The sequence below is a fragment of the Ambystoma mexicanum genome, chromosome 11, assembly GCF_040938575.1.
Source record: "Ambystoma mexicanum isolate Mex_15411 chromosome 11, UKY_AmexF1_1, whole genome shotgun sequence".
In the NCBI taxonomy this organism is placed as follows: domain Eukaryota; kingdom Metazoa; phylum Chordata; class Amphibia; order Caudata; family Ambystomatidae; genus Ambystoma; species Ambystoma mexicanum.
This window is the reverse complement of record NC_090934.1, coordinates 256,575,659-256,601,064: the sequence shown is the minus strand read 5'-3', so window position 1 is coordinate 256,601,064 and position 25,406 is coordinate 256,575,659. Positions and strand designations below refer to the sequence as shown.

The 25,406-nt window shown below is 44.2% G+C and overlaps 1 protein-coding gene and 1 long non-coding RNA gene across 5 annotated transcripts in view; one reads left to right on the top strand and one right to left on the bottom strand.

The window, feature by feature from the left end:
* Positions 1–25,406, top strand: part of LOC138503342 (uncharacterized) — a 249,913-nt gene that overhangs the window by 88,066 nt on the left and 136,441 nt on the right. The window lies entirely within an intron of this gene.
* The window catches only part of LOC138503341 (transcription initiation factor TFIID subunit 12-like), a 413,461-nt gene that overhangs the window by 337,505 nt on the left and 50,550 nt on the right, over positions 1–25,406 (bottom strand). For all 4 annotated transcript variants that reach the window (XM_069622973.1, XM_069622974.1, XM_069622975.1 and 1 more), the window contains one exon: positions 3,384–3,638. In XM_069622973.1, coding sequence (XP_069479074.1) covers positions 3,384–3,638 — 255 coding nt within the window. The remainder of the gene's footprint in view (positions 1–3,383; positions 3,639–25,406) is intronic.

Genomic DNA, 25,406 nt, shown 5'->3' with positions numbered 1-25,406 from the left:
GACAAGTCTGATCTATGAAAGTCTTGTCAAAACAGATTCTTCCCTGTTCATCCAGAACCATCAAGGACCACATCGACACCCTTGCTCCAGCCTTGGCCGATTTCTGCAATCACTTTTGCAACGGGAACCTTCCCCTCCCCCTTAAGAACTCCCTTGTGCACCCCCTCCTAAAGAAGCCCTCCGCTGATCCTTCCACTATGGCTAACTATCGCCCGATCTCCATCACTCTTTCCTGGGTAAACTCTTGGAAAAGCTGGCCATCTCCCAGCTTAATCTGCACACTGAATCTGTTGGTTGTCTCCACGACCACCGTCTGGCTTCAGAACAGCCAGAAGCACAGAAACTGCCCTCCTCATCGTCTGTTAAGACCTTCTCTCTAACCTCAATTCTAACCTTCCTTTAGTCTTCATTCTTCTTGATCTTTCTTCTGCTTTTGATACGGTCAACCATGCCACCCTGCTCAATCGCCTCTGCGATAACCTGGGTATCACTGATCCGGCCCTGGCCTGTCTGACCTCCTTTCTCACTGATCGACCTTCTCCGGTCCAACTGGAGTCTTTCCTCTCCTCCATCCCTCTCCCTACATGTGCTGTTCCCCAGGGGTCTAACCTTTCTCCGTGGCTGTTCAGCCAATACCTGGCACCTCTTGTGCACCGCATCGCTGCTCTCTGCTCCAACTTTCAGTGCTATGTGGATGACAGCGAGTTCTCTTTCAGGGTCCTCTCGGGCGCCTCTTCTCCATCTCTCATTCCAGACTGTTTGACCGCAATTCAGGAATGGTGCGACGCCAATTATCTCTGCCTTAATGCCAGTCAGACAGATCCTCCTCATCGGACACCAGCTCCCTCCTTTCCTCTCTCCCTCTGGCCGCCAACTCTGGGTCTTCTTCCTGCTCCTCCTACCTGTGAGGCTAAGAACCTTTGGTTATCTTCAACTCCACCCTCCCCTTCTCTCCTCACATCTCCGACGTCTCTAAGAAGTCAAACTAACAACTGCACCTCCTCAGAGGTATTCTTCCTTTCCTCACTTTTCCCCAGAACCTCACTGTCTCCAGAGCTCTGGTCCTCTCTAAGGTGGGCTACTGCAACCGCCTCTTTCTAAATCTTCCTGCCTCTACTCTCCGTTCTCTACAACTTATCCAGAACAGTACTGTGAGACTGGTCCTTGGCCTCAAGCCCAGGGATCGTATCTCTCCTGCTCTGAAATCTCTTCATTGGCTACCAGTGGCAGCAAGGCCCCCTGCATCGTCCACAAGGCTTACTGGGGCCTGGGACCGCACTACCTCCACCTCCCTCTCTCTAAACATCTCCCCCTCTCGAGCTCTCCGCTCATCCACCTCCAACTCTGAGGGTCAGTCGCTTTTCCAAGTAGAGAGTTGGGGGGCAGATCTCTATTTTCAGCTATGGCCACCCTCTGGAATAGGCTCCCTGCCTCTCAAACCTGAGCAGAACCAGCTCCGGCTCCCGAACCAACTCGAGACCTTTCTCTTCGCTCCAGTTTTCTCTCGTCCTCTCCCTGCTGATGGCCAAACTGCTCCACGCAATGGTCACCTGACCACCATCTGAACTTGGGCCCAGGTCCCTGCATTTCCAGTTGCACCTCCCATTGCCTCTTGGCTTCCCCAGCACTTGTGGTCTGTATCTGTAACCCTACAGTCCCTTCTCCGCCCACCCGACCCTCCCCCCCCCTTCCCTCCACACCACCCCCCGGCACTTATCCCCTTCCACTTTCCTGTACTTGTGCAATCTGAATGACAAAAGGCCTAGTAAGAGCTTTGTTTTGTGCTCCCTCTGTTGCCCCCTCCTTGTCTTGTCGCGCCTAGAAACACTTGTGTACAGGCGTGTTAAAAATGCCATATCATTTATCTTCCGTGGCTAGCTCCTCTCCGGTGTGACTTCTTTAACCCTTCAATATGCGTTCTTCCTTGTCTCTCCAAGACTAAGCCATCCTCCGAAGCAGAATAATATGCTCCGTACAGTGGGAACCTTGCAACGAATACCACTACCGACCACTCTAGAGACACCTTTCTGCTACTCCAGCTCGGAACCTCGATGTAGGAATACCCAAATCGCCAAACAGCTTTGCTCCTCTGGAAAGTCAAGCCTTTCATCCCTGCCTAGAGTTTCAGAACATTTATCCATACGCTGGTGATCTCCCACATGGATGGTGCTGAAGCACTACTCGCAAGAGCCCCAGATGCCAAATGGCCCCTTTGAAAGCTCTCCATTACTCAAGCAGAAGTACTGCTACCCAACCCTTCCGACAAACATCATTTTTCAAGGCAGCCTGCATTACCTACAGAGCAGTCAAAAAAAAAAAAAAAAAAAAACACACACACACACCCCTCTCCTGATCGAGAAAGTGAACATCCTGGAAAGCCAGCGCACCACCAGAAGCCACAACATCACTAGAACGGAAATAAAGACCTGCAAAAGGGGGATTTGGCTGGCAATGTTGATATAAAAAATGCCAAACACACATTTACTGCACGGTCGGAAGTTAAGAAAATGCCCAATCACATTATACCGAAGAAGGGAAGCAGGGGGTATCAGTCATGATCTCGCCCCATCCCCTTAGCATCCCGAGCTCCTCCGCTACCCCAGCACCTTACATGAAATATCCCATATGTACATAGCATCATTACACCCAAGCCAAGTTTGCGTTTTGAGTCACATACATACAGAGAACCATAAAGACATCACTGTTAAAAAGTGTTCCGATATCCAACACAAAGGAGCAGATATTGTTTTCGGAATATTAAATCCTCCCCACTCAACCACCCTCAGGTATGGCAGAAGCTAAGCAAATAGCAAACCCAACACCATTCCCCTGAGCCTATTCATTTTATTCCATGAAAGAACAAACTATTCAGAGGAGAAGATAAAAAGCCAGAGGAGAGGGAAGGTAGACCAACGTTAGGAAACCATCTCCTTAAAGAACTTCTTGACAAAGTCAAGATTTTAAGCTTCGAGAGACACAAAAGGGATGATGGGTTGGTGATGGACAAGTCACAATCCCAGGGAAGCATGCAAGCCATTGGTATCTAGATCTACAATGACATTTGACCAATACCAACCAGACTCCAGCACAGAGCGTGTACCCAATAGTGTTCGGCTAGTAAGAAGCATGCCTGGGTTAGTTGGCCTTTGCTCAGACACAAAAGACAATCAGTCAGGGGGTAATGCTTGAGTGTCTTCAGTGTAAAGCTTAAAACTAGAAGTTCAGTAAAAAGATGTTGCTTTTTATAATGTCAATTTCCATTTATTTTTTTACATTCTTTGAATTTTATGTGCAAATATGCTCTGCACATAGAATTACAACGCTCTGCAGAATTGAACATAGATTAATGAAAATAGCAGCTGTGTCAGGTGGGGCGTATGTACCTGGTTGGTCTCAGGACTGATGCGGCCGCCTCCCACGCTCGTGGCACCTGGCATCTTGGCCACCACGGGGGAGCTAGCCATGGAGTTTTGTGGTGGGGTGCTGACGGGTTCTGGCTTCACTGACGAGAAATTTGACAGGTTGATCAAAGCGGAGGGAGCAAACTGGTTCATAATTTGCTGGGCCTTGGCCTGGAGGTCGAATAGCTTCTCCCGGTCCTGCTTCTGTTTTGGGGTGTGGGGGCCCAGACCAATCAGCTAAACAAAGCAGCAAGAAAGCACAAAAAGAAGAAAAAAACCAAAAGATTGGTTATCAGCACTGCAAGGCATATAACCAGTTGTAAAGGCATTCAAAGCCAACGGCTCACAGACAAGGTAAGAGATTCTTAGCACTACCAGCCTTTACGCTTCACTTTCAAGAACACCACAAAAAGGAACACTTACTCAAACAGTGCAATAAAGCTCAACAAGCCCAAACTCCTGGATTCCTGCACGATGCAGGAGGAAATAGAAATATCTTTGTTAGTAATAAGTGACAAAGGCACAATTTTAAAGAAGATTCCCAGTGATTATTATTAGGCTGGAGGGCCTTTATTTGGCATAGGATTTTTGTGACGCAAAGACAGAACCATCACCTTTTCTGCCATACGGAGAGTAGGACAAACCATGCCAACTGCAAACAATCTTGCAATAATCTGTTCACAAAGTATGTGTGTGTAAATAAACAGGGACAGCTAGGATGGAAACACAGTACTGGGCAAACTTTTAAATTGCAAGGCAGCTTTGTTTGTCCCACCCTGCCGTCCTTCACCAGATTTGGGTAGTGCTGATCAAAAGATGCAGGCCGGTCTACATTCAAGAAACAACATAGCACACATTTTGTTGTTTTCTGCAGTGCACACCATAGCTATCGCTCACCTATCCAGCAAAATTCAGTCCGGGGACAGGGGGGCATGGGGCGGAGACAACATATCGATCTATATATTATTTTTATTAAAAGGCCCCGGCCCGACCAGATGGAAGATAAACATAGGGGAAATTACACTATTCTTTATATGAAGAATAGTATATCTGCCCCTGTTGGGGAGAATTTTCATTTGTGTTAATTTCCTCCCACCTTAGAGACATCCCAGCTTTTGCTGGACCTTTTAATTTTAGCTTCAGAGTGAGTGGAACATTTTTATTTTTTCCACTCCCTCGTGTTTTTCCATGACCAGGATTTTAGGTTTTCACTGTTTTTGGAGGCTGAGAAAACTCCATAGGCATCTGCTTTTTGTATAGTGACAAACAGCCCCCTCAGTGCAGCGTCACTGAGATGTCCTTTGGATTTCTCTTAAGGTTTAAATACCTTTTCTTGGGTGAACTAATGTTCCCAAGAATAGTAAGGTGAAATTGATCTTACTTACCTTTTTCCTTTTGTAGGTCCAACACACTATCTTATGTGGAGTGCTGGGGGGTTACTTAGTAGCCCCTAATTCTACGTTCTCATGTAACATGTTTTTGTTATCCTCACTACTTTAAGTGCTCATCTGCAAGGAACTGGCCAACCCTGCTGCAGTCTACCTCTCCTCTAGCCTCCCAGGTCCTCTGCACTGCCCTTGCCACTCATTTCATCTAAAAAAAACAAGACATCCTGTCCACCCTCTCATCATCTCCTCCTCCTTTCTCGGATATTTCTGGCCCCCCTGCAACTGCCTCTCCTCCCCCTTTCTCATCTTTTCCTCTGTTCTCCCCAGACAAGTCCAATCTATGAAAGTCTCGTCAAAACAGGATCTTCTCTTTTCATCCAAAACCATCAATGACCACATTGACACCCTTACTCCTGCTCTGGCTGACTCCTGCAACCACTCTGTCGCCTCTGGAGCATTCCCTTCCCCTCCCCTCCCCTCCCCTCCCCTCACCTCTGAAGCACTCCTGTGCACCCTCTTCTCAAAAAAACCCACAGCCGACCCATCTTGCCCAGCTAATTATCGCCCAATCTCCATTACTCCTTTCCGGGGCAAACTCCTGGAAAAGTTGGCCATCTCCCAGCTTAATATTAACACCAATTCTGTTGGCTGTCTCCATGACCATCAGTCTGGCTTCAGAGCTACCAGAAGCACGGAAACTGCTCTCCTGAACATCCGTGAAGACCTGCTCTCCAACCTTGATTCTAACACCCCATCTGTCCTCATCCTACTTGATCTTTCTTCTGCTTTTGACGCGGTCATGTCATCCTGCTCAATCGCCTCTGTGATAATCTGGGTATCACTGATCAGGCCCTGGGCTGGCTGACCACCTTCCTCTCCAAACGACACTCCCAGGGACAATTTGGTTCCTTCCTCTCCTCTCTCACTTTCTACCTGTGGTGTCACCCAGGGGTCTAACCTCTCCTTGGCTTTTTAACCAATAACTGGCACTGCTCGCCCACTGCATTGCTGCTCTCTGCGCAAACTTTCAATGCTATGCGGATGACACCCAACTTGTTTTCAGGCTCCCCTCTGCCACCTCTACTCCCTCTCTCCTCTCCGACTGTCTGCAATCCATGTGTGATGTGCCGCCAACGACCTCTAATGCCAGTAAGACAGAGATCCTGCTCATCAGCAAATCTGGACCTTCCTTTCCTGTCACTCTCTGGCCCGCCTCCCTTGGCCCTCTCCCTGCTCCCAACTGCGAGGCTAAGCAGCTCTGGGTCATCTTTGACTCAGAGCTTTCCTTTTCTCCTCACATCTCTGACGTCTCAAAAAAGTCTAATTACCAATTGCACCTCCTCAGAGGTGGTATTCTTCTCCTTCCCCCAGAAGCTCACGGTCTCCAGAGCTCTGGTTCTCTCTAGGCTGGACTATTGCAACAGCCTCTTTCTATATCTTCCTGCAACCACTCTCCGTCCTCTACAGCTCATCCAGAACAGGACTGAGGGACTTGTCCTTGGCCTCAAGCCCATCTCTCCAGCTCTGAAATCTCTTCATTGGCTTCCAGTGGGTACAAGGATTAAATTCAAAACCCTTTGCTTTGACCACAAAGCTTTCTGGGGCCTGGGTCCACTACACCCTGAACTCTCCCTCCGAAAATACATTCCGACTCAAGCTCTTCACTCCTTCACCTCCAACTCCCTCCGGGTCAGTCGCTTCTCCAAGCAATGAGTTGGGGGTAGATCCCTTTCCTCGGCTGGGGACTCCCTCTGGAACAGCCTCCCTGCCTCTCTGGAACTTGAGGAGAACCATCTTCAGTTCAGGAAGCACCTCAAGACCTTCCTCTTTGCTTCGGTCTTCGCTCTTCCTCTCCCCTGCTAATATGTCTGCTTTGGCACCGCGTTACCCTCTGATTTCGGGCCCAGATCCCTGCCCTCCCAGCCACACACCCGCACTGCCTCCTGGCAACCCCCGCACTTGGGTCTGAATCTGAAACCCTACATTCCCATTTCAACACTATCAGACACTGTTGTCTTCACCTTATTCTCGCACTTAGCCACCCGTTGGCCGCACTATCTGTTGTCATATCACATGTTCAGCACTTTCCACTCCTCCCCTCCCCCACACTTTCCCCCTTCCCTCTACCCTGCACATGCACGTTCCCAATGTCACTGGGCCTATTAAGATTGCTGTTTTGTCCTCTGTGGATTCTACTCCTTTGCCTCGTTGCGCTCTGAAACACCCGTGTATGAGTACGATACAAATAAAATATATCCTATATCAATGCCAGGTGTACATAACCGAGTGCAACGTCTTCCACGGAACTAATCTGGCCAACAGCTCTAGGAGTCTCCCAAGGACACTCAAGAAGCAGGACATCCCGATCCAGAGTCCAGGACCGAGGCAGCAAGGAAAGTCCAACCAGAGATATTCGTTTTGCATCAGTGCTGTTTACGAGTCGTTGAAACACGAAGAACCGGTGAAACGAAGGCAACCCGTAGCAATAAAGTCCTAGTTAGCGCCCCCCCCCCCCCAAACCGCTCATTTTGTCCAATTGACTAGCTGTACTGGCTAGCAAAAGGCACCTTTCTGAATCCATTGACTTCGGCATTGCCTGTCCCTCATAGGTTGGAATTTGCTGAACACTTTCATTGCTGGGAAAGGCTTACTTAGATTTCATTGGAGGATTCCAACTGTCTTATTCTTACAAGAAAGTATGTTCTAACCTTTCTATTTTTTCCTTAACCCTTCTTTTCTGAAACTCAGTCTAAAAGAGTTTACTGGTGTTATATATAATTGCAATACTATCATTGTTATTGAAGTCACTTCAGGGTGTAGGAGAAATGTATTGGCATATCCAAAGAGTGTTCACCAACTTGACTGTTGGAAGTTATTCCAAACTTTGCTCGATTGTTACAAACAATTGCCTTTTTAAAGAATGCTTAACTAAGCTTGGCGTGAATAAATAAATATATGTTTATAACTGAAACCTTGAGTGTGTTACTTGTATTGACCGATTTCATCTGTACAGCTCACATTCACCCCTGTTGAGATGGGCCTGGCTGCTCGATACACTACCAACTTGTGTAGTACAGACCTATACCAAAAGGTGGGTTACACAATACGTATCTGCTTGGTATTGGGTAGTCTCACACAGTGCGACTGCACCAATTCTTACCAAACAGCCCCAAGAATCATAACTTTAACATACCATTTAAGGGGACACGCTTCCCATCAGTGTATTATTGAGGCATCTTGGCCTATACAAACTCAATCTACCCAGGTTTCTACAGAACACTTTCAAGTGAGTTTTTTACTCAGCATTTTGTTTCAATTGGGAGTAAACTTATTAATTATTCTAGAACGGACAGCTGAATGAGATGGCTGCTTGAGAGCTCTGCTCCTGCCCTGAAGATCCTGTATTGAAGATGACAGACCAATCCTCTGTTGAGATGCCAGACCCTCACTCCTTCGGAAGAGCTGGGCAGGAGGCTGAATCATCTGAACCCCCTGAAATTGGCACTCAACCCTCAAAAAGGGTCAAGGAAGATGGACTGATTGCCAATCGAGCTGAAGGCCAATCTGCTGAAGATTATCTAACACAGATCATGGACAGTGTTGTTTTATCTATTGGCAAGATTAAACAAACTGTTCTAGAAATGAAAAATTATCACGCTACGGTCAAAAAGTGCACTGAAGACCTGGAGTGCAGGGTCTCAGATTCTGAAGTTTATCCCCATGCACTCAAAGACAAGATTTCACACCTAAGCCTGCGTTTAGATGACGCTCCGAAAAGGATTTTTGAGCAAGACAATTATTCAAGACGCTCCAACATAAGGATTACCGGTTTTCCTTAAGGTGTTGAGGGTGGTCGCCCGGTGGAGTTCCTGCAAAAGACCTTACCAAAACTTTTGAAACTTCCTCCAGGAGATCAACTGGAGATTGAAAGAGCACACCACTCCCTAACCCCAGACCAGCACTTGGACAACCACCCAGAGCCTTCCTGGTGAAATTGCTAGGATTCCCTGTTAAAGAGTCGCTCCTGAGAAAAGCTAGAGAATTGGGGGATTTGAGATAGAATGAAAAGCATAGGATTATGCCCTTTAATTATTACAGCAAGGATAGAGCACTGCAGAGAAAGCTTTTTATGGAATCAAAGCTGTTGGCAAGAGAGAAGCACCTCTCTTATTACATGGTTTATCCAGCAATCTTCAAAATTATTGTGGAAGGTACTTTTACTGACCACACAAAAGCCACTGACTTTCTGAACGCCTTGCAGCCAGGAAGGGAGGACAGGCCGCTGCATAGAAAACCAAGACATTAATAATATGAAGATTTACTGGATTTGCATGCCCACAGATGTTTTTATTTTATGTTTTTTTACTTGTTGCGAGTGTAAATTATAGGTATTTTACAGCACTCCGACATATTGTTGGAAACGTCAATTTGGAGACTTGCCGCATGTTTTGAAACTGTTAAGAAGGTCCCCTTCTTTAATATCCTCATGGACCACTAAAAAACCTGGATGTTGAATACCGGAAATGTCTTGCTGACGAGACTCCAGACGGAATATGCGAGAAAGGAGATACTGAGTCACTGCGTTTGGGGCGGGGGGGGGGGGGCATTGACCTTCACTTTTCTTTCTTCCTTGATCCTGTGTGGCCAACCGACGTGGATACCGAGGGGACAGTGAGTCGGAGAATTGCGGGTCATGAGGGTAGCAGGCCGAGTTTCGTAGTTTGAATACTGCGCCCCTGGGTTTTGTTGTGGGGATGCTGGGTCCTGCATGGAAAAACAGGCAAGATTTTGTTCCTTCCGACTGTGCCGTGTTGCTGCATCGTAATGCATTTCTTGATTATTCTCCTCCCCTTGTTCTACATGGCTGACGTAGAACGGACCTTTAGAAGTGCACATGTTTATGAGTGCTGCATGCTAGGGAAGCCTCTTGGTGCTGTTTGCTGACTGCATGGCTTCACTGCAACTGGTGGCTTGCGGGTGCCGAGACACTCCCAGGCAATGTGGTGAGACAGGCAACACCGCTGTCACAGGCTTGGAGCTCAGCACAACGAGTGGCTGAAGCATGAGATCTGCAAAGCACTGGCAGATGTAGTTTTTTTATCAAAGACTGTCATAAATGACCAGGATTTGGAAACTATTGGCCCCATGTTCTGCTCTAGACCACAATTACACAAGCGCACAGTCCTCTAAGATGTCATCTGACACTCCTAACTTCAGCGCTAACTTAGTGTCTCACCTGAAGAATGCAACCGTGATATGGCCCGAAGAGATAGTATATTCTATCTGTTTGGTGTTATATCTATGTATGTGGATAAAGCTTCACACATGCCTGCTGGAATGCAATTTTTGAAACCTGGTCATGTGTGTGTGTTCACCGGGGCAGAAACGGGTCCTTCTATAACCGAAATATATTTTTTATGAGCATTTAATCTTTTAGATTTGCAGTCGCAGGAAGTAGATAGGCGTTTTCCTGGCACTGGCCTGGTTGTCCTCCTTTCTCACCGACCGACCCGCTCGGGTCCAACTGAGGTCTTTCCTCTTCTAGCTCTCTCTCTCTCTATACTTGTGGTCTTACCCAGGGGTATACCCTCTCTTCCTGGCTCTTCAACCACTATCTGGCACCTCTTGCCCACTGCATTGCTTCTTTGTGCTCCAATTTTCAAGGTTATGCGGATGACACTCCGCTCTCTTTCTGGCTCCCCTCAGCCACCTCCGCTTCTTCTCTCATACCAGACTGTCTGGACGCAATTCAGGAATGGTGTGCCGCCAATGATCTCTGCCTTAATGCCAGTAAGACTGAGATCCTCCTCATTGGGACACGGCTCCCTCCTTTCCTCTCTCTGGCCGCCCACTTTGGGCCCTCTTCCTGCTCCTTCCTCTGAGGCGAAGAACCTTGGTGTCATCTTCGACTCCACCGTCTCCTTCACTCCTCCCATCCCGAACATCTCTAAGAAGTCAAAGTATCAGCTGCACTTCCTCAGAGGTATTCTTCCTTTTCTCACTTTCCCCCAGAAGCTCACGGCGGCCAGAGCTCTGGTCCTCTCTAGGCTGGATTATTGCAACAGCCTTTCAAAATCTTCCTGCCTCTACTCTTCGACCTTTACAACTTATCCAGAACAGGACTGCGAGACGGGTCCTTGACCTCAAGCCCAGGGATCATATCTCTCCAGTTCTGAAATCTCTTCACTGGCTCCCCGTGGCGGCAAGGATCAACTTCAAGACCCTCTGCATTGTCCACAAGGCTTTCTGGAGTGCTACATGCTAGGACCACTTTACCTCCAACTTTCTATTCCAAAACATCTCCCTTCTCGAGCTCTATGCTCATCCACCTCCAACTCTGAGGGTCAGATGCTTCTCCAAGCAGAGAGTTAGGAGCAGATCCATCTCTTCAGCCGGGGCCTCCCTCTGGAGCAGCCTCCCTGCCTCTCACAAACTTGAGCAGAACCACCTCCGGTTCCGGAAGCAACTCAAGACCTTACTTTTCGTTTCTGCTTTTTCTCTTCCTTTCCCCTCCTGATGCACCAGATTGCTCTGTGCACTGGTCACCTTCTGAACTCTGGACTAGGCTCCTGCATGTCCAGTTGCCCCCGTACTGCCTCCGAGCTACCCAGCACTTAAGGGTATGTATCTGCAACCAGTCCCTTCCCTCTGCACTTATGAGCCACCCGCTGGCTGCACTTGTGAGTTTACTGCACTCCCACCCCCCACTTCCCCTTGGCACTTCTCCCCTTTCCGCTTACCCACACTTGCGCGTTCTGGATGATACAAGGCCTAGTAAGATAGTCATTTTGTCGTCCTCCTTTCCCCTCCTTGTCGCGCCTCGAAACACGCGTGTACAGGCGCGTTATAAATGCCATATTATATATATCACTGAATGAGCAACATTTTTGAGTAGGATAATGCCGGTGTGCATTGCTGCCAATCTACCCTTCTACATCCAAAAGGAGCGAGGGGGAAGGCGGGGAGTTTATTAACTAAACGTGGCTATAGAGGTTACTAGAGGGTATGTCCTGATTGTGCTTAAAAGGCTGAGGCGGTTGTATGGATGAGTGAATCTTGCAAAAAAGAGATTTTGTTAATAAGTCTCAGGTCGCCTACTGATTGCTTACACAACTAGACTTTCGAATTACATGCATAATTTGTTGATGCCTCTAGACTAGTAGTAATATCTATTGTTTTTTCGCTGCGATGCACCCTATATTTAAAATTCAATTGTACATTATGCACTTCTACCGAAAAAAAAACGGAGATATGATTTGCTTGGAACATAATGAAGTTGTGATTTATGGCTTCACACACAATGTTAGTGTAATTCATGAACTGTAAATGAAAATGAGACGAGAGAAGAATAGAGGTTTGTATGTGCTGTTAATATCCCGTAATGTCATACTACGGAAGATGATAGGTTCAATATGCTGCCTGTATATTACCCCCATTCTTAAAGACTTAAAAAAATATATAGATGTATTTATTGCTGAAATGCAAGATTCCCCAATATATATATATATATGTATGGTTTTTTTCTATCGCTCCTTGAGGGTTATATGTTCTATAGGATACTTGTTAAGAGTTATGACTATGGATTAAAACTCGTTTTCGGGATTGATGTTTGGTATTGATATTGGGCAGCTGATGCTTCTCTCTTTGCTATACTCATGTTCTGTCCTCAATCTGTTTTTTATTTATTTTATTTACTTTGCTTCTTTTTTTGTTTTATTCCTTTATATCTTTTTTACCTTTTATTAGTTGGCTCCTCTCTCACATCTAGTGATGCTAATCATCTGATGCTTAATGTTTGTTGGGGATTTATCCTTTTGTGATCCCATCTTCAGTGTGTTGATGGTGCAGTTTGAGTGGAGCAGACCCACACTTGCGGACTTGCATTCCTCTGGGTAGGTTTCGCCGCCTGCCTAAGTAGGTTAGTTATGGGACATAGTTTGTTTGTATGGCAAATTTTAAGTTGGCAAGTAAGAGGAGTGAATTGTCCGAGAAAGGAGGTACTTCACTTCTTAAATAAATAAAGACCCAACATTGTTTTACTCCAGGAGACCCACCTGTACCATGATAAAGTTGATTATATTTTCAATAGTACGTATGTGAAAGAATATACAAGTGCTTTTGCTAGCAATTCTAGGAGAGTGACTATCTTATTTAAGATTAATTTGCGCGTCTCAGTGGAAAAAGTCAGCATGGACTATGGCGGACGATTTGAGGTGCTTAAGCTGTTGGCGGGAAATAGATGCTTAATAATTTTAAGTGTATATGCGCCCAATGTAGCCCAAACGTGAGTTTTTGGGAAAACTGAATGATTTTCTCAAGGATATGGGTAACTGGCATATACTTCTCAGAGGCGACTCTAACACCATCATAGATAAAATCTTGGATAAATCTGAAATGTCACGTTTTCATGCAGAAGAGAAGGCTAGAAAAGATCTCATGCAACTCATGCAGTCTTGGGACTTACATGATGTTTGGCGAAAATGGAACCCTCATAAAAAGCAATATAGTTACTATTCACCTTCACACAGTACTTCTAGAATCGATCTCTTCCTGGTAAGCGGAGATTTATTTAGTGATATGATTGCATCCGATATGGGTGATATTATAATCTCTGATCATGCGTGTGTAAATTTAATATTAGATCACTCTTTAGAAGGTGGAAAGAATAATAGGCAATGGAGATTCAATGCTAGATTGCTGATGGATAGAGATTGTATTAAATAAATTGAGACTGAAATCTCTTTTCATTGAAGAAAATACCAGAACTGTTGATAGATTGTCCACACTGTGGGATGCGTTTAAGGCCTTCTTGCGGGGTAGGATAATTAGCTATGCCTCATACAAAAAAAAATACAAAAAATAAATGAATGAGGCAGAATTTGTGCGCCTAGAAACTTATTTATAATCAGTCGGTGGTTTTACATACGGCCTGCTCTTCAGCTACTAACCGTTCTTATATGCGAAACAGGCCCTTGATAAAGTGATACATGCGAAGGCTGAGAGAGATTTATTTTACACAAGACAGACATTTTGGGAGCATGGGGATAAATCAGGGGCTTTGTTAGCCAATAGACAAAGGTAGAGATAAGGGGGAGAAAAGTACTTTTTAGTTCAGAAAGTAACTGGCAATTGTTGAGGAAGAACCAAGACATTTGTGTGCGTTTAGAAAATGTTATGCATCACTGTATTGTGAAAATGAGGCAGTGGCTGATGAGATAATAGAGTTTCTTGAACATCTTGATATCCCGAAATTAAGTGACAATGACAAACCTTGTTTAGATGGTGAAATTTCAATACAAGTCACTGACTGTATGGGGTTAATGTCACCTGGTAAGTGTCCGGATCCAGATGGTATTCAATTCTATGCCGCTTTCAGTTCATCTCTTGCTCCAATTTTGGTTGAACTTTCCACAGAGATTATCAGTTCCGAGCAGGTGGCCGACTCAAAGAGGACTGCAGTGATATATGTGAATTAGTCCCATATTCTTGCTGAACGCAGGCGTCAAACTTCTCGTGAAGGTTTATGCAGTGCGATTTAATCCGATACTGCCAAAACTAATTCACCAAAATCAAACGTGTTTTGTGTATGGTAGGAATAGTTTTGATAATCTAAGGGAACTATTGGATGTTATACACCTCAAGAGTACTTCGCTAGATCCCTACTCTGCCATCAGTATTGACGCGAGAAGGCGTTCGACATGGTCAGTTGGACATTCCTCCGACAAGTATTGATCAAAGTGGGTTTTGGATCACGTTTTCTGAAGCTCTTCAATGCACTTTGAAGAGCCGCAGAAGCGAAAGTCTTAGTAAATGGTTGTCTGTCAGAGTTTCTCTATTCACCTGGATACACGACAGGGATGCCCTCTATCCTCGCTCTTTTATGACCTCTTTATTGAGCCCTTGGCAACCATTAGGGAAAATGCTGAAATTAAAGGGCATCCTGATTAACAGCTGTATCTCCAAGGTCCAGCTATATGCAGACAACCTTTTAGTCTTCCTCTCGGACCCGGAAATATTTGTTTCAGGAACTGCTCTCGACATTACAGGCATTTGGTCGAGTGTCAAACTATAAAGTTAATGTTTCAAAGTCATTGGTCTTTTTGATCTCGTCAACATGTCATAGAGGTCTTCTTGGAGTTGATCAAGATGTCTGGACAGTGAATGGATTTAAATATCTGGGTATTGTGGCTACAGGATGATGCGAGTTGCCCGAACTGGGTTAGTATGGAGAAGGCATCTGTGCATCCAATCCCTTTGGGCAGCCTCCTTAGTATGGAGAACAAGTTGGTTGTTGACAAGAGCCCCCTTTTGTGAGACCTATTTTGAAATATTGGAAAAAGTGCTGTGAAATCTCTAGAGTCAAATATCTTCTGATCTCAGAGTCCTCAATTTGGAAAAACCCAGCAATTCGCTCTAACAATCAAAACCCTGTCATAGCCCTTTTGGCAATCGATGGGTATTTGGAATTGGGACTGTCTAGGATGGTACTTCGTTACCCAGTTTGATTTCCTTAGATTTAAGTCTAAGCTGCGCCCATAAGAAATCTGTCGTTACTGTATGCTTTGTGAGGTGTCCGATCTATTGTTTGCTCCTCTGAACGCGCCCTTGCATGCTGTCGCCAGTATATTACATTTATCTAAAAGTGCGCCCCTCTCGGCTTCTACTTTATATAAACTTCTCGCACCAGCAGATATCACTTCTGCTTCAAAACAAGGTAGAGAGACATGGTGTTCAGATTTGAACTTTATTCTTTCAGATAGGGAATGGAACCAAATTTGCGCAGGACCTACTAGATATAAAATATATCTAGATCCACGGTTTACTCAACAAGTCGTGCTGCATTGCATCTATTGAACTCCTTACAAGGCGAAGCGTTGTGATCTCTTGGATGATGCATGTTGGAATTGTAAATGGGATGGTGATACTGGTTTACATATGTTTTGGTCTTGTCAAAAAATGTGTGATTTCTAGGAGGCTGTATTGCAGCGTATAGATCTTGCGTTTGGTCTTCCACTCCCTCGAACTGTTATTGTTGTTGTGTGTGTTGGGTCCGTTTCCCGTTAACCTTGGTTTGTCGGTTGACTCCCTCTTTTTAGGCATACAGAGCATTGATTGGGGTCGAAGAAACCAATATTAAAAATGTTGGAAAAATTTAACTAGACCTGTTGATGACTAGTTGCATGATCTTTCTACTCTTTCAAGTAGGGAGTTTGTTACTTATCAGAGATTAGAAAAAAACTGACTAATACTCTGCAATTTGGAGTGTATTTAATGAGTTCTATACTTAAGGAGGGCACCCTCCCCCCATTTTTTCTTCCTTTTCATTTTTCTCGCTGTTGTCTGTCCCTTATTTGTAAAGATTACTTTTCTATTCAGGATACATTTGGTTATATGTGTCACTTGTTTAATTATTATACGGGTTGTTCAGCTTTGAAAAATCTTAATAAAAAATTGTGAGAAAAAAAAATATATAATTTATGATAAGTTATTTATAACGCGCTTAATACCCAGAGGTTTCTAAGCATGGACCCGGGGATCGAACCTGTGTAGCTCCCTGTCGTCTTGCTTCCAAGGCGAGCATGTTGCCCCTGCGCTATCCTCCAGAGTCTATTTGGGGAGTAAAATGTAAAGCCTATTCCCTGTGGGGCTTTTTATTTTTTAAATACTTTAATTCTATTGGCCCAACCCTCTACAATTTATATGTGGCTGATATAGGCCAACACATGAGGGATATTCAAAACGTACCTCCCGAAACGGCTAAAGAATCTGTTAGCTGGTTAGCCTATGCGGATGATACCCTCCTGATTGATTGCACCCAGATTGGATTACAGAGCAGTATGCACAGTGTAACAATCCCTTAAAGGAGTGGGTGGAGGATGTTTGCCTGTTCTTTGTAGAGAAAGGCTTCCAAATTAATGTTGAAGATCCAACTGGGGTGTTGGAAAAGAAACTAAAAAAAAATGTGCCTCAACTTGAGACCGTGGTGCAAATGTCTCTTACTTGAACATTTAAAAAATGTGGATCATATGCGCGACAAGAATTGCCGGTAGATTCTCCATGACATTACATCACAAAACTCTGATACCAGGGTGAGAACATTTGTACTGTTCTTACGTTTGGAATTGCTTCCTACGCTTTCCCGTACTGGTGCCTGCGTGGGACAACCATATGAGCTTAGAACTTGTAGGCTATGTAATCAAGCAGTCCAAACCCTCAGACACTCACTTACTTTATGCCCAAAACTGGAGGAAATCTATGAAAAAGGTATGGAATGTTGCGATATAAATTTACGAATCCAACCTATGATCATGTTTGGACAATCCTATATTCAGGGAAATCAAGGATATTAAACTTTGTGGTTTACCCTATGTGGACCAAAATACTAGAGTTGCTATGAATTTTTTATGTTTTTATTATCGTGATGTATTACTGAAAATGAATTGTATAGGTAGACCTGTAGATCAATTTATTGTATATGTGTATTGTTATAAATTAGACGTTTTAGCCCTTTATATATTCTCATGTCTTTTAGAACGAATAAACTAATGAATTTAATGATCTGTTGTCTCTTAAAATGTCAAAATGTATGGGTTTTATGTGTTATAAGGTTTAACTTGAAACACAATACATTTTTGTTAGAGAACTTTACTTATAAATCTTTTTGTTTAAATCCATACTGTATAGCACCTAGATATTCATACAAATTAAAACATGCTTTTTTTACGCTCAAGGTCATCTTCAGAAAAGGCAGTGATAACAGGAAAGCTACTTGTGGCACCCCTTTGCTGGTAATGATCCAACATTTGGAACTAGGGGCCCAGACCCTATGCCTTGGTTTCCTATTTTTTTTATAGGGGGTATTGCAACTCCCTAATTTGTTTGAAGTATTATCTTGTGTATACTCAGCGAGTGTATCGTATGCAGTATTTCTGTAGGGCTTGTGCTGCCAATAGCAACATTAAGGTTAATGAAGATAACTTTCTTTGCACCACTCTGCAAAATGTGTAGGCTAAAGGGGGTCTATTTTACAAAGGCATCTAACGGGAGCAGCAGCTTGGGAGGCAGGGCTTCAGCAAAGCTCAGATTTTTAGAGTCCTCCATCTGTTTATTTATTTTAATTCATTTATTTGTATAGCGCCGACGGCCCACAGGCATCGTGGCGCTTACAGTAAAACACAGAGAATATATGAAGGACGAACAGTGATTACAGGACAGATTACATAAACCAGAAGAATTGTGGTGGATTAAGAGATAGCTGGGAGTGCACCATGCTAGTGTTTTTTATTTAAAAAGGAAGGTTTTTAGCTTCTTTCTCAAGGCAAGGTGGTTCGTCTCCAGCCGGAGGCTGAGTGGGAGTTTGTTCCAGCTTGCTGCTGCACGGTTTGGGAAGGCTCTTCCCATGCTGTATTTTTTTTTTTGCGTTGGACCTGTTACAAACCCAAGGGCTTCTGATCTTAAAGTCTGGGGGCGTGGGGGGGAATTTTACGCAATGATTTTGGATTTCAAGTATGCAAGTGCTTTTCCATAGTATGCAGGCACTTGTGTGTCAAAGTCAGAGATTTGAAATGTATGCAATCTTCTATTTTCAACCAATGCATCTCACGTCTAGCTTCACTTATATGTTCAGTCCTAGCTTTTTGTTTATTCTAAATCGTGTTATTTTGAATCCGTTGGAATTTGTGCATACTGTGTTTGCTGGCTCCAGCTAATAGAGCATTTCCATAGTCTAGGCGGGATAGAATAGTAGCTCTAGCTATATAGTAGTGCATTTTTTCCCTCACTGAGCAATGGTCTAATTGCCTTAAACAATCTAGTATAGTAGGCACAGTTTTTGCTTACATACATTGCTTGGGCATCTGCATTTAGGGAGGCTTCTAGTGTCATGCCTAATGTTTTAACTTTTCCCGAGACCTCAATGTGGGATTCTTTGATTTTACAAGATTGGTAGTCTGGAGAGAGTTTGGCTTGTGCCTGTGGAGACCCGAAAATCATAAACTCAGTCTTATTGCTATTCAAGCACATCCAGTTATTATCCACCCAATCTTCTATGATGCTATAAAGGTCGTTAAGACCTTTTTTATTTAACTCAGTTCCATAATAAGCTGAGTTTCATCAGCGCAGTTGGTGAAAAACAACATGGTCCAGCAGTTCACATAGGAGTCGAATGTACAAGTTAAATAACAGCGGCGAGAGGCTGGCGCCCTGTGGAACACCGCAGAAAATGTTGGATTCTGCAGAGAATTTGTCACCCCAGTGCACTCAGGAAATTCTATTCTCAAGGAAAGAGGATAGCCAGCCAATAGCTTCCTTGGAACAGTTAGCAACTTTTTCTAGTGCTTCTTGAAGTAACTAGATGGTCCAGCAGATCGAAGGCAGCACTAAGATCTAGCAGAATTAGTAAACCGGTTTTACCCTTATCCATGATCCCCAGCATTTTGGTCTGCAAGTCCAGCATTGCTGTCTCAGTGCTGTGGACAGGTCGAAAGCCTGATTGCTGTGGGTGTAGAATTTCATTACTTTCCAAATATGCCTGGAGCTGTGCAGTAGCAATTTTATCCATAACCTTGAGAGTAAAATTACAGGTCGTAATGTCTCAAGTTGTTAGGGTCGCGTTGGTCTAGATTGGGCTTTTTAGCCAAAGGAGTAACAGTGACCTTTTTTATATTTTTGGGGACCGTTTGATCACGAAAAGAAGAGTTTACTATTTTAGTAAGTAAAGGTGCGAAAATGCTATTGGGACAAAGTTGCTGTCTGAAGGCAACGCTATGAATGAATCATTTGTAGCATGGTTGAAGATCATGTCACCTCCATTTCAAGAGACCAACAGAGACTGAAGGCCACTATTCTTTTGCTGTAGGAGGTAACCGGACTGGGAAGACATTTGATGTACGTGTGTTCCTTATTAACAGATAGCCATATTGCAAATATTAATTACACTAAAAAGTAGGTGTTGGCATGTTCAGATTATAAAAGGGATAGAAACAAGGGCAGAAGACAAAGCAGAAGTTCATAAGTATTTAATCGTACTACACCAAATCAGAATGACTCGGGAGGAGGGTGGAGTAGAGAGAGGGATAGTTGGAAAGACTTCAGTCAAAGCTTGTTTCTTAAAAGTGGCAATTCCTGTTCAAAGAAGAATGCTGCACGCAGCTTCAGACACAAAGAGGTTTGTTGCTTCTCAAGGTATTTTTGAGCTAAAATGTGCTATCAAGAAGTCTTCCTCAAAACATTGTGATGCCTAGAGCTGTGCATCACATTCTGCTTTCAGTACATAAACCGGTTATGCCTTTCTGGGGGATAATGACTACCAGCACTGGGCGTTCTCGCGCTGCCCGTTCTCTCTCCTGTGGCTGTGTGGGATGCTGCTGCAGGACCTTCCATTTACAGGAGGAAACTCTTCTTGTTTTTTTTAGTTCTTTTCAAATCCATCACACTTTGATTTGACCACTTATAACCTCATAGTGAAATGAATCTAGCTAGGAATAGGAAAATTGAAAGCGGATAGGACAGTGGAACAGAAAGACCAAGAAGGTTAGCTGGACCCTAGCAACATCACTGGTCAAATAAAACAACAGGGGACAGAACTGAAAACTAGAGCAGGGAGGTTGTGGTTCCTCCATTTAAAAGGGTAGATTAGAGTGACCTCAGGAAGGAGTCCAGTCAGGCTCTAACTTGGCTGATGGAATGAATTTATCAACCGTGAAATATCCAGAACACAATTAATTGATATGCCAATTAAACCACTGAACAATGAAGAGGAACAAAAGCCACCACAGGGATGTGATGCACTTTGGATTATAAAAATAGGTCTAACAGTCTGACTTTCAGAACAGCTGTTCATTTTAGAGTCTTGCAAAGATGCTTAAGAGATTACACTACATACTGGAAAGCAAAAAAAGTAGTGTCAAAGGTTTTAGAACCCATCAAGCGGATGTCAAAACAAAAAATGGTACATGCAGGCAATGGGATGGTATACGTGTTGACAGATAACCCCACAGACAGTTAAACAGTCACTCTAGTAGCAAAACAAATTAACTTTCAAGCACGAGAATGGAAATGGCCGTTTTAGCTTAGATTGAATGAATATGTGCATTGAGGAAGAGATCAGTAAGAGGAGCATAGGTTGTGAAAAAGGCAATCAAACAAAAGAATCACATGCGCACTCTGGGAGCTGTGCCGAAGTACACGGGATGGTTCTGGTGACATCTAGTGGAGCGACCAAAGTAACAGGGCTCCTCCCTAAGCTAGCACAAGATGTGCCCGAGAGGTACACAGAAGATACCACTGGTCACCCTCAAGTCCCCTTCAGATGGCAAACAGCACGTGGCCCTTATAGCTGGAAGTGAAGACAACTCAGCATCAAGGAAATCAAGTTCTCCACAACCCCAATGTTGAGACAGGTGACCAGAGGTTTAATGAAGGGGGAGTAAAGAGCATGCAGAGAAATGGAGAACCAGGAATTTGGTGTTCAAGAAGGTAAGCGGCAAAGAAGCCAGTTTGGAGCAAGAATGGGGCCAAGAGTGGCACAAAAAGATGAAGGAGCTGAGAGATGTTGGTTGAAAAGTGGGTGGCGCTAAAAAGGGGCAAAGAGGGAGACTGTGGCTGAGACATGAGAGGTACTTTGGTAAGAGAAGTGCATCCAAAGGCGCGAAGAAGAAAGGATCAGAGAGAAGGGGGACAAAGTTGAAAATGATTGCGTTCAAGGGAGAAGAGGGAGCAAGATATTGTGCAAGAACTGATTTGGGGAGTAGATTTCAGAACACAATATGTCATGGCAGTAGATCAGTGGATAAAGAGGATGTGGTGGGGACCCCTAAACGCGGGAGCAAAGGTAAGGTAAATCATTGAACCAGAGTTGGGACTGACCATTGAAACTGCAGAGACATTGCTTTAAGACTCTTTTGGTGCACCATTTTCCACATTCTGGGAGGGGACTGGATTACAAATCTCTCTAAAATGAGAGAGGCCAAATTATCGGCATCTTGGACGAAAATTGATAAGCCTATTCGATCTTTGCTGGCATATCTTAAAAAGTCAGCAAATCAAAGAATAATATCAAACAAAGATTTAGACTAAATCTGGTTCTCAATTTAGGATTAAAGCATATTAGAGACCCAACAGCCTATCCATGTAACATCTGTGATGAGTGTGAAGATGGTGTTAAGAAAACTACGATCCACTTGTTGTCAGAGTGTGTGGGGACGTGGACTGTGAGACAGAAAAGATTCCAAAGATTTGTGCACAACCCGCAATTACATAACTCCACTCTGTTTTTGGAAAGACTTGTGCAAGGCCAAGAAACCTCTCTTACCTATGAATTTGTTTGCATTCTAACGGATATGAACTTACTATCTGAGAATGGATAAGGGAATGCTTTTGTGCATATTTAAGCTGATAACTATATTCTTTTCCTGTTGATTTGTTCCGGTTTTTTTCTATGTATGAAAGCTAATTTTTGTCACTTGGTTTGTGATAATGTTTTAAGTATATATTCTTTTGTATGTGTAAAAAAAGTCAGATTTTGACTAATATCATAATAAATACATTGAAAAAAGATATCATTTGATATGGCATTTTATAACGCGCCTATACACAAGTGTTTCAAGGCGCGAGGGATCACATAAGGTATATGCAAAATTGCTGTGTCAGAGTAGGTGTGGCAAAATTGGACCATAAATCTACCAGTCACTGGCATTTCCCTGCAAACATGAATGGAAATCTACTGGTCAGATGGAATACTCTTGTTGATCTAGCTGAATATGCAAGATTAGTGGATCCATGTACTAATTGAGTGTCGCTCACACACCATGACGTGCAGCAAACTCAATGTCTCCAATCGAGTGCCAGCCTTACACAGTCACCATGGCTATACTTGTGGCTTCCTTCCAGTCTACAGGGCATTGTTGGGTAAGAATTAAGAACTTGGTTAAAAACAGAATTTTGGGGGAATGGGGAGTATTAGGAAAGATTGCTCTTTACTGCTCCTTTCCTTCCATTTCTATGGACCCCCAAACTTTTTGCTTTATTTTTTGTATCTGACCTGTTCTTTTTACAGTGCAGTCTCAAGCCTCACTACACTGGCTTTTGCTCATCTGTTATGGGGAAACTGACATGTCCTTCAGACAGTCGGCTAATGCTCAAACATGGCCATGCCACAAGGTTGTTTGCTTGTTCTTGGCTATCTCGTCTTTTAGCCTTTTTCCTGGCCTGTGAGGCCAGGAAAATCCTTATTTGGACTTCCAGTGCCCGTAAAAGCCGAGGCTTTTGTCGGTCTACTGGAGGGCTATGTGTGCTTGCTGCCAGGAAGTGGGCAGGGATGGTCTAGTCCCAATCCACAAACTGGTGCCGGTGAGTGGTATGCATGTGTTTTGCCTCAAGTGGTCTAGACTAGACCACTGCTGGTGTGTGGGTGTGGGTGTGGGCCAGACCTGTCATTGGCTAGTGGGAGCTTCTGCTCTTACCTGGCTTTTAGGATAAGAGGAGGGCCCTTGCACCCACTCTGGAGGGATTCTGGAAGTAACTGAAGGAGCCAAGACTCCTGTCCAGCTGCAAGACCCGCAGGGAGACCAGGGACCCGTTGGAAGGTCTGGCAACCAACTTCTGCTGCTGTCCTGGGAGAGCCCGGTCTTGGAGGGGAGTCCTGTCTTGGAAAAGATCTTCAGCAGTCCTGCGAAGGAGCTGCGCCCTTGGCGTGGAGGCAACATCCATTCTCGACGTAAGTTTGGAGTCCTACGAAGAAGAGCCTTAGGAAGTGCTCCGGGAACGCCCTGTGACTGACCAGCTCGGAGTTTGGATTACCGTGCTGCAGACATCGCCGTGCCGTGTTGAGGCCTGGAACTTGAGGGTTCTTCAGCTTGTGCAACATGATTTACCTCTTCTAAATGTCTCGGTCCTAGCATCAAGGGGACTCGCGAAAGTCTGACCGCAGCAAGTGAATCCCTTTGCGTCGCTGGGCATCGGTGGCCGTCATCCGAAACTGCTTACCTACATCCAGTCCAGTCTTGTGAGGGGCCCTGCATCGAGTTCTTTTGCATTTCTTCACTGAACCTTGCACCAGCATTATGTAGAAAAATGACTCAGATAAAAGACAGCGCCAAAGTAGTAGTTTTGCAAAAACAAAAATAATTCTTTTATTCAGACAAATTAGCCCTTGTAGATTGACAGGTTTGCCCTTATAGATGACACGTGTTTCGGCCGTACATAAGGCCTTTCTCAAATCAGGGCATTAATATTGGTCATTAACGCGAAATTATGCGTTTCTCATACGTTTCATGCCCCAGATAATAGACACACGCGAGTAGAACGCGAGATGCGATCAGTCAAGGGATTGAACCCAATTATTGAGGAGCACTGATAAGAAAATAACGTGGGGGCATGAAACGTATAAGAAACGCATAAGTTTGCGTGAATGACCAATATTAATGCCCTGATTTGAGAAAGGCCTTATGTACGGCCGAAACACGTGTCATCTATAAGGGCAAACCTGTCAATCTACAAGGGCTAATTTGTCTGAATAAAAGAATTATTTTTGTTTGTGCAAAACTACTTCTTTGGCGCTGTCTTCTATCTGAGTCATTTTTCTACATTATTCTTATTAGTGGTTTCTTTGGCTTTGTTAACCACAACTCAGTAAGACGCGGCTTTCGGTACAGTACTTTTTGAAAAGTTCTACAATGTATTATTTGTTCAAAGTTTATTCATGTCGCCTTGATAAACCGGACCACCAAAGCCAATAATTTTCTAATTGCACCAGCATTAGTCGACAACCACAGAAGTGGCCGAACCTGCAACCCATGGGTATCGAGGGATGAGGCCGACGGCGGGAAAAATCGACCTTGGACCCTTTTCAACCATCCTTCCAAGTCCTGCGAAGAATCTGAGTACGGGGGAGGGTGGAAGTGAGTTGTAGCCATACTTACCTGAACCTCTAACTCCCCTTCAAAGGTTTGGGTAACTTTTAGAAACTTTTGTATTACTTTGGCTTTGCTATTACTTGCTCACACAAGCACTCCAAAAGTTGGGAACACATTTGTTAGTCAGATTAACTTGTCCCCTAACACTTGGAACTGTTCACTGGACCCCAGAGACCCTACCTGAATTGTTCCCAGCTTCACAAAACTGTACGGAACTGCTGAACTTTTGGGTACAAGGCCCCATACATATCTTCTGAAGTTAAGATTGAATCTCTGGACCTGTAGTGCTAATACTAATCTGTACCTTCCTTTTCATGGGTTTGATATGCATTTTGCCCTACCCTAGTGATTGTGTATATGTATAATATTTTTAGTGTTGTGTGATGTTATTACCTGTTAGTAGTCATTTTTCACTGTTATTTGGCCATAGGTAAAGAAGTATGTTTATACCCGTTTGTCTAAGTGTGTTCCTTGACTGCTTAACTCTGTGTGCTCATTGTGGACCCCTTTCTAGCTCACCACCTCCTGAGACTTAGCCTAGACCACTCGCCTAGCTACCATGAACTGGTTTGGCTACAGCTCCCAGAGTGGTCTGTCACAATACTAGGTTTGCCTTCTATACATCTGTCCACCAGGCCAGAGTATAGAAAATCGGTCCTAACAGGGAGAAAACTATTGTCACCACTGGCTCCATGCGTTGCCGG